The 14064-nt window shown below is 46.5% G+C and overlaps 1 protein-coding gene across 1 annotated transcript in view; it reads left to right on the plus strand.

The window, feature by feature from the left end:
• The window catches only part of UNC80 (unc-80 homolog, NALCN channel complex subunit), a gene marked incomplete at its 3' end in the record, with an annotated part of 131639 nt that overhangs the window by 107167 nt on the left and 10408 nt on the right, over positions 1 to 14064 (plus strand). Inside the window, exons 53-60 of the mRNA XM_082001429.1 lie at positions 1601 to 1724; positions 4015 to 4140; positions 6004 to 6127; positions 6863 to 7069; positions 8600 to 8784; positions 9684 to 9849; positions 10731 to 10910; positions 12895 to 13033. Coding sequence (XP_081857555.1) covers positions 1601 to 1724; positions 4015 to 4140; positions 6004 to 6127; positions 6863 to 7069; positions 8600 to 8784; positions 9684 to 9849; positions 10731 to 10910; positions 12895 to 13033 — 1251 coding nt within the window. The remainder of the gene's footprint in view (positions 1 to 1600; positions 1725 to 4014; positions 4141 to 6003; positions 6128 to 6862; positions 7070 to 8599; positions 8785 to 9683; positions 9850 to 10730; positions 10911 to 12894; positions 13034 to 14064) is intronic.

The following is a 14064-nucleotide window of genomic DNA, read 5'->3' on the forward strand; positions in this document are numbered from 1 at the left end:
GGAGCACACAACTAAGATGGAACAAATAATAGGGAGGTGGTCTCTTCTTTCTGGCATCACTACCTATCACTTTCCTTCAGCTAACAATCTATTTTAAGAAGCTCCTGCTCTGTAGGGGTTTTAGAGGCAGAAATTCTGATGCTTTTCCTTCCTGTTGGTTTGATTCTTTGCCATGTCTTGCCTGCTTCTCGCTCATTCTTTCTTTTCTCACTCATACTTTCTTCTGCCTCAAAGGCAGTTTAGGGTTCTTCCCGAAGACCTTTCCTCTTTGTGTAAGCTGAATGAATGCTAACAAATTAAAATTCCCTTCATATTCTCTCTGCCTGTGCCTATACCTATGCCTGGCTGAAACTGCTCTTCTGTACACAAAGGGGTAGAGACAGCAAAGCCACTGGACCAAATGCAGCAACTACATTTAAACATTATTGGGCCAAGAAGCCTCTTAGACATGGGGCTGCATGCCAGACCCCTGGAGCCATCCACTGGAGCGCCCCACATCAGAATCTTACATGCTGCCTCCTGTGGGCACCCCGCTCCAAAACCAGTGTCTGATGGGAGTAGTATATGTGTAGGAACGAGGAGAAGAACAAACTACTGTTCTGGAGATTTAGGAACAGTGGATGCTGAAAGAGGAGATGTATGTTGGTCTGCATAAGAACTTACGTAGTGAACACTTGATCCCCTGTGTATCTCTAAGAAGTCTACTGAGGAGCTTGACTAGGGTAGTGTTTAGTCTTGAGCTAACAAGTTATGCAAGCCCTGTCTTTCTGCCCCAATAAGTGCACAGTCAGATGTTGGCTAGAGAACTATACTTCCAAAGAATCAGGCCCTGAGATGAAGAGTGTGAACTACTTTGATGTTACCTATGCTGTGTCTGCTTATGATTAGGAAGGACTCCATCCAGTGTCTGTCATGAGCCCTAAAAGCTGTTCTGGTGAAAAAAGCGAAGTGTCAGGGAAGAAACGATCCTGAAATGAAGGATGTTGGTGCTGGTAGGGAATGAATCAGCCCTCCTGCACAGGATGAGGAAGGTAAAGATTGTACTGCTGGGCCAGTTGAAGTTCAGGGCAGACTCTGTCTGGGAGTCAACTCTGGCAGAGCAGACTAGACCGCAAAAGTAGCTTACAGAGGACGCTCACAGCTACTGGGGTTTATTCCCTGCCGTGAGAACATCCACAAGCTACAAGAGATGGAGGAGTCGCTCTCAGTTGGGAGCGTTGCACAGCAGACCGCTTTCCCCACACCTGAGACAGCTGCCTGGTGGCTCCCTTCCATTCAACACCTGTCGGAGGGGAGCGTCAGGGAGGGATACGGAGCTCACCCGCCACTGCTGTCGCGAGGGGGTTTGTGTCGCTAGCACAGACCCCTCTGCTATGTTTCTCGTCTCTCTCAAACGCCCAGTGTGCTCTGTGGCTCTGCGCTTTCCTGAGCTGCGTGGGTAAAACCTTTTCTCTGTTGCGCACTTTGTGCTCATCTTGGACATCGTTGCTGTCTGAAACGTTTCCTCTGTGGGCGTCAGTGTGTGTCGGTCGCCGTGTTTGCAAGCGTCTGGTGGGGGGCAGGAGGCCCGCGGCTAACGGCTCCTACTGTTGTATTGCAGGCGCCAGGTTGAGTGGGAGCCTGCCAGCAATTTGATTGAAGGGGTTTGTTTGACACTTCAGAGGCAGCCAATCATATCCTTCCTGCCTCACCTTAGGTCTCTGATCAATGTGTGTGTCAATCTGGTGAGTAGCTGAGCGGCAACCCCGTGAACCTTTGCTAAACTTCCCCCTGCTGTTGACTTCTCTGGACTGAAGATGCCAGTTCATTCCCATTCCTGTCATTTTACCTGTCCCCCTTACCCCTCGCAAGGGGACTTCGCAAGTGACACTAGAGATAGCAAGGTTCATTTTTGAAGTGGTGCATGGGGAGATACAGTGACCGGTAGCGGTGGTCAAGCGATTTATTTCCCTTGCTTCCCACGCACCACTTTGAAGATCCACCTTTGCCAAACTGAGCTGAGAGTTGAGGGCTGCAAGTTGGAGAGTGGGGTGGTGGAGACTGCACACACCTGGTAGATACAGGGAGAGGGCAGCACTGGGGATACCTACCATCTCCAGTGGGGAAGGACCCTTGATGGCTCTGTCAGGGGCCGTCAGGTGTTGGCTAGTTAGAAGGGTTTACATGGGTGCATTGACTCCACTGTTTGCAATGTCCCTGGCTTGATCTAGTACAGGTTTGCACTGTACAATGTTCAGATCCCACTCTTAGTAGAATTTATGCTCCTAAGTGTGTTACAACAGAGAGATGATACAGATGGAGCCTGTCCGGTCATTTGGTGATAGATTGTCCTGTTTCTGCAGCTGTTACACTGGGGCCAAGCCCTCAATTTTATATTGGTGTAACTCCAGCCATTTGGACAAACATGTATGCTTCCATTCCACCTGGAAAAAATACAAATGAAGGAAGAAAGGCTACACTAGCATTTTTATTGTTACTGGGTTCAAGAAACATTTTCTCCTTAGAACATAAATGTAACTTTTTCTAGCAATTACAAAAAAACTTCTCAGAGTTCACCAGTGCTCTGAGGGGCTTTGAAAATAATGATCATCAGCTAAAATGCAGTATCAGTTTTTGCCAGGTTCCTGTCCTTCAAGTCCATTTGGCACTCATTGCTACAAGGGCAGGGAAGCTCCAACTTGTCAGAGTCCATAAGACTTCTTCCTTGTTTAGGCAGAGGTAGATACTTGGAGGTACTGCAAATCTGGGCGCTCGGACTGCTTAGGGTTGCTACGTGGGGAGCAGAGCTAGCTCAAATACAAGTTTAGAATGGACTTGCAGTTTGGCAAGCAGGCATAGTAGAGTGAGTCATGCCAGCAAGCTCTCCAAAGGGCCTGCATTAAGAATTAGCCAGTGCTCTAAAAATAGCAGAAAGCTCTGCAGTGCTGAAGTGCAGTCATCATGCTTACCTTCAGCTGGCTGGGAACATCAGGGAGAGCTACCAGGAAAAGATGTACTCTTACTGTTAAAAGTATTTTACCTTTAGCTGTCAGAACTGTGGCCACTGTGAGCTGTGGAGCACCCCTGACTGCATGCTGTATCTTGTGTAGACCAGTGGCATCGTGAAGCCCAAAAAGATATCAGCCAGGAAGGTGGGGAAATGTCTAAATGATAATCCATAGCAATATAAAGGGCCCTGCCTCTTCCTCTTCTAAGTTGTCCTTTGGTTTTCTGGCAGAGAACTGGTTACTGAATTTGGAAAAAAAGAGTTTGTTTATCTCCCCTAAGCTTAGGCATCTTGCCAGGTAGCTTCTCCCTGTTTCTGTCATCTAGATGTGTCTGGTCATGGAGAGAAAAGGGTGTATGCAGGCCTGTGATTTAATTCCTCCTGAGGAACACATCCAAAACAGTTCAAATAACTCACCCCTAGAAGTGCTATTTTATTGTGCTGGTATTTTGGAGAGTTCCAGACAACCAGGTCACATGCAGGTGACTGCTTCAGACATCTGGGGTTAGGTGTGATGAATCATCCTTAGAGCTCCTGCGAACACACTGTGTTTGAGAGGAATCTGAACATTGTACAAAACCCGGCTTGGGTCAGACTTAGGACATTATTTTTCAAAGTAGATCAGCAAAAGAAGGGAAAAGATGTCCAGTTTCAATGCAGACTTATTGCTTTGATGACATATTTTTATTTGTTACAGTCGTTACATGACATATCCTCCAACTCTAACTGTTCCACCGGTCCAGTGCTGGTCATTCAGGGCTGGTACTAGGTACATTTATAAATGTACCAGGTTACCTGTGCACTCCTCCCATCCTTGCTGGTTCCCTCTTCTCCCCTCCCTATCCCTGCTAGAACTCCTCCTCACTGGCCCCAGCTCCCGCAAGGACCACTGAGGGGGCTGGTTCTCCTAGATCCACCCCACCTCAGTGCTCGATGGAAGGCGCCTCCATTTCACTGACGTTGGAGGATATGGCATGGATGAAACTGTAAGTAGTCAGTTGTGGTGATGTGCTCTGTTTGTATTGCAGGTGATGGGAGTGGTAGGACCCTCCAGTGTGGCTGACGGATTACCCCTTCTTCATCTCAGCCCTTATCTCTCGCCACCTCTGCCCTTCAGCACAGCTGTTGTCCGGCTTGTAGCATTGCAGATACAGGTGTGTCTGCCCTGGCCTGTGGCCAGGCCTGTTATAGCTTCTGCTTGAGACACCAACTCATCGGTGCTCTGTTTTCTTTCTGCAAAAGCTGGGCAAAAACTGTGGAACATACACCAAAAATGAAAGAGAAGGAACATGTAAATTCTCCCTTTTCTTTGAAGGCTTGAACCGAGCTCAGAATTCACTTGTTGAGGCCAAGTCCACAGCAAGCATCCATCAGCTTAACACTGCCATTGAAGTCCAGGGAGTTCAGCTGATTGATGCTGTTTACGGCTCCAACAAGCATGTTAGGATTCTCTACAGGGTCTAAAGAATTAGCATAACTCTCCTGCTGCAGGGACATGGGCCCTGGCTTGGGTCACGTCCACGCAACCTACCTCTTCCTGTGGGACCATGTGTGCAACTGAGAGGGGAGTGTGTGCTCTTCTGCTCTTACCTGAGCTGGTCATGCAATGTGCCAGCTCAAAAAAGCAGGGCAACTTGGCTTTTCAGCTGCTGACTCAATAGCATCCTTGTTGTCCAGAATAAAAAACAACAACCAGAACTTTTGGGAGAATTTCATCACTATTCCTTTCTGATAGCGGTGCCTTAATGATTACAGAGTCTTTCTGCCTCTGTTTCCCTTTCCCTCCCCATTGGCATGAAATCACACAGAAGGTTGACCAAAGAAGGGACAAGTTTCCTAATCTAGCTCCAGCTTGCATTTTTAAATATGCATTGGCACAACCAGTTGAATACTTCAGTAGGTGTTTCTGAGCAGCAGGGCAGCTTGGGAAGGAAGGCTTATAGGGACCAAAACACAGTGCTGTCCTTCAGAGCATGAGGCACAAAAGGACTTTTTGGTACCAACTGACACAGAAAGAGGACACATTTCTTCTAGCTCTGAGGTAATGATTCTTTAATCAAAAGCAAAAAAAGGTCACCTTCTCTGAAATATTTTCTCTTTTTTTTTTTAAAAACAGATGCCAAATTAGTAACTTTTTAAAAAGTATTGGGAGTTTTTACTTTTATTATCTTCTCTCTGTTCACTCATCCGTGGGCTTTAAATGTAATTAAAAGTAAACATGTCAGAAAAACATGTGAGTAGCCATAATTCCCAATACTTCCACCAGAATATAGAATCACAGAATGGTTTGGGTATGAAACAGAAGTACTTCACACCTCCTCAGAAAACATCTTCTGGAATTTCTCAGCGCAGGTCTGCAAGATTGAGGGGTTGCAAGGTTCAGCTGCATTTCACAGCTAAGTGTGTAACAACTGGGAAGTTGTAAATGAGCAGAGGTTCTAGTGACAATCATTTCTATTACCTCCTCTAAAGAAGACAAAAGACCTTTCAATTTAGGCTTGACTATGTGTCAGGAAGTAAATGTGCATTTTGTTTATTTTTCAGGAGTTCATTCTTTGCATTAGGGAGGATGATTGGGCAGCACAAAATGAGGCAGAACAAAAAATGTGTTTAGGAATAACCTCTGTGTTTAATGTCATTTGTGCAATTTCCTCTGTTCCTTTTTTTATTCCCCATAGTCTGGGTCAGATCCTGATGCCATTCACAGCAGGGCAGCGTTTAGGACTAACACTCAGCTGACTTCTGTGGAACACATCTGATTTTGTTAATGATACCTATGAATTAGGAATCTGGGCTTCTTACATCTTGGCTATGACAGGAGCAGGTGACATCTGTGTTACTCTGAATTCCTTTTGCTCCTGACTAAGTGGTCTCAGGGCTTCTAATTCAAATAGGTCATCAATGCTGTTGGTGTGCTGTGTAAACAGGGTGCCTGGGGGATCGTCATTCCCTGCAGTAACTTGTGTGTGTGATCTGCTGATGAAATCGTTTAATCCTTTCTTATTATTACTGCACAGGCTTTGAAAGAAGATTTCCCCCTAAGCCATGTCGTCTCCCCATTCACCAATCAGGAAAGAAGGGAAGGAATGCTTTTAAACCTACTGATTCCATTTGTGCTCACAGTAGGATCTGGAAGCAAAGGTCTGACTAATTTAACAAAAAGAATTTTTCTTCCTCTTTTCTGACAACCAATGTTTGCACTTTCCCTGCTCTCTGCTGATTATTTTTATTTTTTCATTTGGTTGTCTGTCACTGGCAGTGTGTCAGCTAAGTGCCCTTTGGGTCCAAGACTGAAAAGAGTCCCCCTGGGAGAAGTTTTTGTTGTTTCTTCTCTTTGTTTCAGCTGTGCCGTGGCTCTTGAGTCAGGTCTTAGATAGTTGTGCTCCTTCTTTTGAAACCGGAGTGCAGGGCGAGACAAGTCTGTTGTAGCAGAAGCCACAGAGGGGAGCAGAGGTCACAGAAATTGTGTGCTCCTGTGGATCACAGTCTGTTCAATCCATGCCACTTATCTGGCACAATTCCTGCTCTTTGCTCTCTTCTATAGAGGGTGATCACTGGTAAATCCCTAAACGAAAGCAAAGAGTAAAGGGAGAGGGGAAAGTCGAAAGGAAATGAGATCATGAGACCACTGAATAGGACATTTCTTTGTGCTGCGTAGCTCTGTGTTCGTGTGTGTTTGTGTTGGTGCTAAAATAAAATTTGCCTTTGCTTGCAGGAGGAGAAGCAGCATAACAAGGTGTGGGGGACGGAGATTTGGCTTAGGGGACATTGAGATTGTACCCCATTTTGGAACTGAACAGTGTCTGGATCTTTTGAGTGTCTTAGATGGAATGTAGCCTGACCTTTCTCTCTCTCTCCCCTCCCAACGCATCTCAGACAGCCCCTGGCTGGAGCAGCCTGAGGTCCTGCTGCTGCTCCAGACTGTTATCAATATCCTCCTGCCACCTCGCATCATCAGCACTTCCCGCAGCAAGAACTTTATGCTGGAGAGCTCCCCTGCCCATTGCTCCACCCCAGGGGATGCAGGGAAGGACCTGCGGCGGGAAGGGCTCGCAGAGTCCACCAGCCAGGCTGCCTACCTGGGTGAGTGCTGGCTTCTGCTCCCCACTGGGAAGAGACAAGAGATAAAATGGAGAGTTCAAGATGGTAGATAGCACCAAAGAAAAGGGTCTCAGGCAGGTTTGAGCTCTTTAGAGCTGCTTAAGGTCTTGCCCTGAACAAGGGACCAGGCCAGAGCGTGAAGCCAGGAGTATCTCTGGAATGTATTGCAACATGAGCAGTACCTGCACTGCAGCTGAGCGGAAATTACAGCACAGCTAGAAGTCGCTCAGTTTCCAGACTGCCAGGATATAGCAGTGAAGCCACAAAAGGCAAGTCAGACTGTCTACCAGTTCCTAACCTCACAGCTTCACTGGCCCTTGGCTAGCTAGGGTGAAATCTGATGCAGTCTGCCTGCTGGCCCTGTGCACACGTGGTCCTTACTGACCCGTATTCCCTCTGCTCACTCTATGCTCCTGCAAGGTATTGCTATATTTTCTCACAGATGAAAGGAAAGAAAGAAATCATCAAATTGGAGATGCAGCAGCACTGCAGGTTATCAGGGCTACTTGGGGAGAGTTTTGTCTCAAAGCTCTCGATCCTTCAAAGAGCTTCTCTGTTTCTGATTTTGTGAGGGCATTTATCCGAAGACTTATGTTCAGGTCTTTACTAACCCATATCTGAAGTATTGGGTAATGCTGATGGAAAAAATGGCAATGCACCACTGATTTATCCCCCCACCCCACAAACCTGGATACAGATGTGTGATGGCTGAGATATCTTGGCCATCGCATCAAGAAAGATGGAGTAGTCAACCTTCTCCCAAGAATTCCCAGGTCTCCCTGTGTGCTTCAGACCAAGGGAGCATGGAAAGGGGGAAGATTCCTTGTCTCTCGTGTGAGCTGTTTGTCCCAGCCCGCTTTAATATAGAGCATTGTTTTGAACCTCACTGCTGTTCATGCCCATTTGTAATGCAATGCTCTCGTGAATTATGGCCCTTGGCTTACTGGACTGTATTTTTGTTTAGATTACAGTTTGGCCGTGACTCATACAGCTGCAATGCTAGAAAGGTTCTTTTCATTACCCCATAAATAACCTGGAGGTTATTGTGCTCACAGGGTGACTCTGTTTGTGGATATGCTTGATTAAGATTTTTGAGGTTGTCTGATCAGCCAGGGCTGTATTTCCCCCCACCCCCCCCCGAGCTGCTTTCAAAATATCTGAATTCCAGGAAGATGAAAGAACTCTGCAGGGAGGGAAAGGAGAAGCTAAAGCAAGAAAATAGAGAGGAACTTAGGGGTGAAGTAGGGAAATTTCTCTGGATATGGGACACTCAGTCCTGATCCTGAGGCCTTTATTATAAAGAGGGTTGCCCTCCTTCCCTGCCATATTGGGAGACTGATAGAAAAGACAGTTTTGACTCTGAGGTATGTGGGTGTGCATGTGCACGTGCACGCATGCATGCATGCCTGTGTAGGTTTGTGCCCACTGCGGTCCCCCTGTTCCACCCTCAATGCTTGTAAGGGATGCTATAACACCTCTGACTGCCATTTGCTGGTGTGTGTTCCCCTGTAGCCCTGAAGGTGATCCTTGTTTGCTTTGAACGCCAACTGGACAGCCAGTGGTACTGGCTGAGCCTGCAAGTCAAAGAGATGGCGCTGCGGAAGGTGGGAGGGCTGGCCCTGTGGGATTTCCTCGACTTTATCGTACGAACACGGATCCCTATCTTTGTGCTCCTTCGGCCCTTCATCCAGTGCAAGGTAACAGTTGCTTTGTCCCCTGATAGATCACTCCCTGACAGCAAGATATCCTTTATTTCCCTGCCGAGAACAGAGGAACAGCACTCCTGGAAGAACCGTGTGGTTTTGTAGGGAGTGACTTTTCAGAAGTTAGTAGGCCTGAGAGCCCTTTGAAACTAAGTCACAGGGCTTTTTCCTAGACAACACTAAAGACTATGCCTGTCGTACAGGAGCTCTGATCCATGGAGTACATCTAGTCTTGGTTCTCCTGGACGGGAAAGTACTATTGGGCTCGACCAAGAGGGTTTGCCTGTGGACTTAATTTTGCCACAAAGACACTCAAAACACTTTGAAGTAGTGTGGACACTCTGAACCTAGGAGGGGGTTTGCATGGTTGGCAGAAAAAAATCTCTTTCCAAAAATCTCTTCTGCACAGAGCCTGGCAATACAACTAACAGCCAGGAAGCACCAGCCCACTTTCCATCTTTTGGGTAAAGGTTCTGACGGGACTTTTGTGGGTGGACAGAGAGATGCTAGGCTGAGGTGGCCAGGGCTTAAGTTAATCACGCTCTTCCTTGCTTACGGGGTAGACTAGCACATGGTACTCCACCTTATTTAGCCTACCGTCTCACCACTTGGACAGACTAAATCATCTTGGAGGAAGGAGCTGTCTCATGTCTGAAGGTAAAGCCTAGCATAAGCCCTCATCGCCATGTACCAATGTCAGTGAGGTTTCGATATCTATTCAGTCAAATACAAGGTTGTCCCTGAAAGACAGGTGGAAACCTCATATCTGGAGTCAAAACTTCATGCCTACAAAGAGGACAGTTTGCTGGCTGCAGGCTCATGCTGGTCTGGAGACTAGTCCCAGTTCCCTGGGCATCACTTCCCTGCAATGCTAACGTGTCCCAATTTTGCAGCTGCTGGCCCAGCCGGCTGAGAACCATGAGGAGCTGACTGCCCGACAGCACATTGCTGACCAGCTGGAGAGACGGTTCATACCGCGCCCGCTTTGCAAGAGCTCCCTCATTGCTGAATTCAATAACGAGCTGAAGATACTGAAGGAGGCAGTGCACAGTGGGTCTGGTAAGGAGGGGAGAGCTAAGGGCCATCAGCCCAATCTGGCCAGCTGCCTTGCTCGTAAATTAATTTGTGAGGCAGACGCCGCTGCCTAGGAGGGGAATGGGTAATCCACCCGCACTCCGACAGCCTGCCCCCAGATCAGGCCCTATGCCCAGCCCAGCCTTGCCACTGGACAGCCAACAGAAGCCCAGGTTAGCTGGAAAAGGCACCTTGCCCTGCCCATTTTTTCTAAGTCCAAGTACTGTTTCCCAGTGGCTGCCTCTTGCTGTCACAGCTAGCTTGTGCAGCCCCAACCCAAAATGCAGTGAGGTGCTACCTAAATCTCTGTAAATCCAAAGCTGCTTGTGCAGAAATGTCTGTCTGCTTGTCTGTCTGTCAACAGCAGATGTCTCTCCTCTGTTCTTGGACTCTTTTTGATTATTCTCTACTGTGAGGTCCAGATCAGCATCCCTGAGCTGACTGATGGTGCACTGAAGTCCCTCTTGCATGAGGGGACGCTTCTCCTGCAACAGCCACCCTGGTTACCACGAGATGGCAGCCACTGCTTACACAGGGCAAGAGATTTTATGTGCTTTGTTCTTAAGAGAAGAAAACAAAATCAAAAGAAGATGCCTCAGCCTTTCTCCCGTGGTAATAACTTGCCTTGTTGCTAAATGTTGAAGCTGATCTGGAAAATGTGGTGCTAAGGTTAAGGGAGAAAACCAGACAGAGATTTTGGAGAAATGAAGTGAGCCAGGGCAGCTGTGTCTGTTTTATCACCTCTGCCAACCCCTGCCCCACTAGTCTGGGCAGAATCAGGTGCCTGACATGACAGGAATGATTTGCTGGCTATTGATTTTCAGTGCCATTACTCAGTTGGGTTTGGTTTTCCCACTCTTGCGCAGCTTACCAAGGGAAGACGTCTGTCAGCACCGTGGGCACCTCCACTTCCGCTTACCGCCTGAGCCTGGCCACCATGTCCCGCTCCAACACCGGCACTGGCACAGTCTGGGAGCAGGACAGCGAGCCTTCCCAGCAGGCCTCGCAGGACACGCTGAGCCGCACAGATGAGGAGGATGAAGAAAGTACGTGGATACTGATTTAAGCTAAGCCCCCAACATTGAAGATGTTTTCTTGATGCCCCAGAGGACGGCCGGGAGGGGAAGACAGTTGTCCCTGTCCCAGTGTGAACAAAAGGCCCACGGGGACACAAGGCTAAGAAACTGCTGTGGTTGCTACACAGTTCATGGTGTTAAAGCTCCTCGTTCCCTCATGAGCTCTGGGTAGGGAAAAGGGAAGGGCACAGGCAGATTTTTAGTGCATGAGACCTGGGCTGACATGCAGTCCTCACAGTGCTGACAAGGCATTTGGCAATCAGTCCTCTCTTTGACCTTCATTGTGACAGTAGGCAGGGGCTGTGGCTGGCTCTGTAGTTAGGATCCTGTTCCTGCAGGATCGTAGTACTTCCTGCTCATCACTTCTGTCCAGATGCTCCAATGTGGAATATGTTGTCCTTGTGCTGCATGGGATCCAGCTGTAGCTTCTCTGCAGGGTGGAATATCTGTGTGCTTGTGTCACTCGATTAGCAAAGAGGAAATGAAGCCTTTAACTTAGTGACAACAAAAGCTTGATCTCCCTTTTGGGCAGCTGTGAGGTTCTGGGGTTGCCAGGCTTTCTGGTGCCAGTTTAGAAGGAACGGGATGGTGAATCTTTTGGGGACTAATTTGCAATGACCTGAATGTTGCTTTGTCATTTCAGCTGAGTTTCATGTTACTCTTGGAATTTTGCCTTCTCTCTGCTTCTGAGCTGTCCATCTGCTTCTAAGTTGTCCATCACTGAAAGCCAGGGTAGAAAACTCTGCTCCTATGTCATCAGGCTTGGGCTTCCCCCTACTTTAGCAGGGGTACTGTCTTCTGGTGCTGCAATGGGTGGTTGCCTCAATGCCTGACACTCGGGCACTTCATTTCTGTATTTGAGGACTGCTGAGTGTTCCCCAAAGACATTACACAAAAGGAGTGAAAACCGGTGGCTCAAAAGAAAGGCCTGTGCAGTTACAGCAGAATTGCCTTTTGGGAAAGAACAGTTAGCCTGAAACTTTCTAGGCTTAGACCAACTTTATTTTAGCTAGGTTCATCACTAGACATTGTACAATCCACCCAGTATTGTACTGCTGATACATTGCTCAGACACTCACTGTGGCAAACTCTGGTTTCAGCCTCAGATTAATTATGAGCGACTGTGTGGAACGATGAGTGCTGTCTTCCTGTTTGCTTGCAGCAGTATTACCTCAGCCCTGCCTTGGCTTAATGCTGCCATAAAATATTTCAGTATATCGAAGTTGGAAAAGGTCAAAAAGAAAAGAGAAAATTACACAAAACTTCCATTTTGTTTTATTTGTTTATGTGTGATTAGAAGTTTTTGTGGTAAAAACCACAACAGAGTAATTTCTTTCCAGGTACTTTATATAATTTGAAACAGCACTGAAAATTTCAATCAGTCCTGATGACAATCCAACTGTTTGTGTAATTCAGTTGCAGTATGATGTATTTGAGGCGATTTATCCCATTTTTTTGGTGACATTTGTCCCAAAGGGTGTTAAAGGGTGTCAGTTCTGCACTTTGCTGTAATGAATTTTATCTTTTGTAACAAACAGTGTTTTGCTATATCGTAGCAGCGGTTTATTTCACACCAGGAAAATGTCCAGTTACAACTTCTATGCCAGAGAACACTGTATATTAACAAAGAATTTATTAATCAGAGGAATTAAGCCCTAATGGAAGCTGAATTCCCCAAACACGTTTTTCTGGGCACCATACAAGCTGAAAGCATACATAAATCCCTGCCCCATGTCTGCTGGGTTCCTCATCCTGCAGGGTTTTATGCATGTGTCTTTCTGAACTGTGACTGTAAAATCTAATGGAACTATTCAAATTTGCAGGCTTGGGGTCTTGGTAAGTAAATGCTGGGTACACCTTTGGCATCCTGTTAACTCTTGACAAATATAAATTCGTAGGTGGGGTTTGGGATGGTTGTTTCCTCTCCTTTCCTGTTTTTTTTCTTTCTCTCTAGATGACTCCTTGAGCATGCCCAGTGTGGTAAGTGAACAAGAAGCATACCTTATGGGTGCCATTGGGAGGAGGCGGTTCTCCAGCCATCTCTCCAGCGTGTCTGCACCTCAGGCTGAGGTGGGCATGTTACCCAGCCAAAGGTAACAACATGGGCTTTTCCTCTTTCCCATTACATTCATGAGAGCAGAAATGGCGCAGGTATATTATGTGTACGTCAGAGATGTGGGATAGTAGAATCGGTGCCAGCTAGTGATGCTAAATTTATTCATCGTGAAATAGTGCTGGAAATGATGATTTGTTGGGATGATCTGTATTGCATAGGGTCCACAAGAACATGCTGTCATGCATAGAAACCTTCCTCTTAAACAGTTTCAGAAACCTTCGGCGCTATTATCTTCCTCTGCTCCTACCACGGATAGCGAAAGAAAACACATGATTTGGGCGTTATCCATTGAACCAGGGGACGTTACACAACCTGTGTAGGGAGTGGGGAGGAGTCCTTGGAAGCTCGGAAAGGAGGCAGAGGCATCCTGTTTGATTTACTTAATTTTCTTCCATGCAGTCTTTGTCCTTCATAGAACAGTAACTATCTCATCATAGAAACTGAATGTTATGTTGAAAGATGGGGTTTAAAACCAGAAATATACTTGTTGATAGAAATAACTTTGCCTTATTCCTGGCTAACATGGAGTAGTGAGAAAGAGATTGGAATTTGGGAAATGTACATCTTTAGAAGATGCAGAGAAAAGTTTTGCATTTAAATGTGATTTTTTTTTTCTAAGTAAGCAATGCTTATTGTTTTATTTGCCTGAAACATAGTTATACAAGGATATCTGACAGTGGACAGATTAATTTCTGTTATTTCCTTTGAACCTTTAAAGAATAAATCCTACATTATCTCTTGACCAGCCTTGGAAAATCAAACAACATTGTTCCCTCCCCAGTCGTGCTTGGAATTAAAGAAATAACCTTGATACATGAAGGAAAAGCAACAGCTGTGGTACATACCAGCAGAGATAGAAGTGATTTATAAGAGAGAAGTTACACAGATTTTATCAGGAAGTTTTCATAAAAGAGCTTACAGGAACTCGTTTGACTTCTAAGCTCAATTGATTCAGTCCCTTTGTTTCTTGAAAAATTAATATGCAAGACTGCATTTTCCCCCATCTTT

The sequence above is a fragment of the Phaethon aethereus genome (genome assembly GCF_964289735.1).
Source record: "Phaethon aethereus genome assembly, chromosome: 6".
NCBI classification, from domain to species: domain Eukaryota; kingdom Metazoa; phylum Chordata; class Aves; order Phaethontiformes; family Phaethontidae; genus Phaethon; species Phaethon aethereus.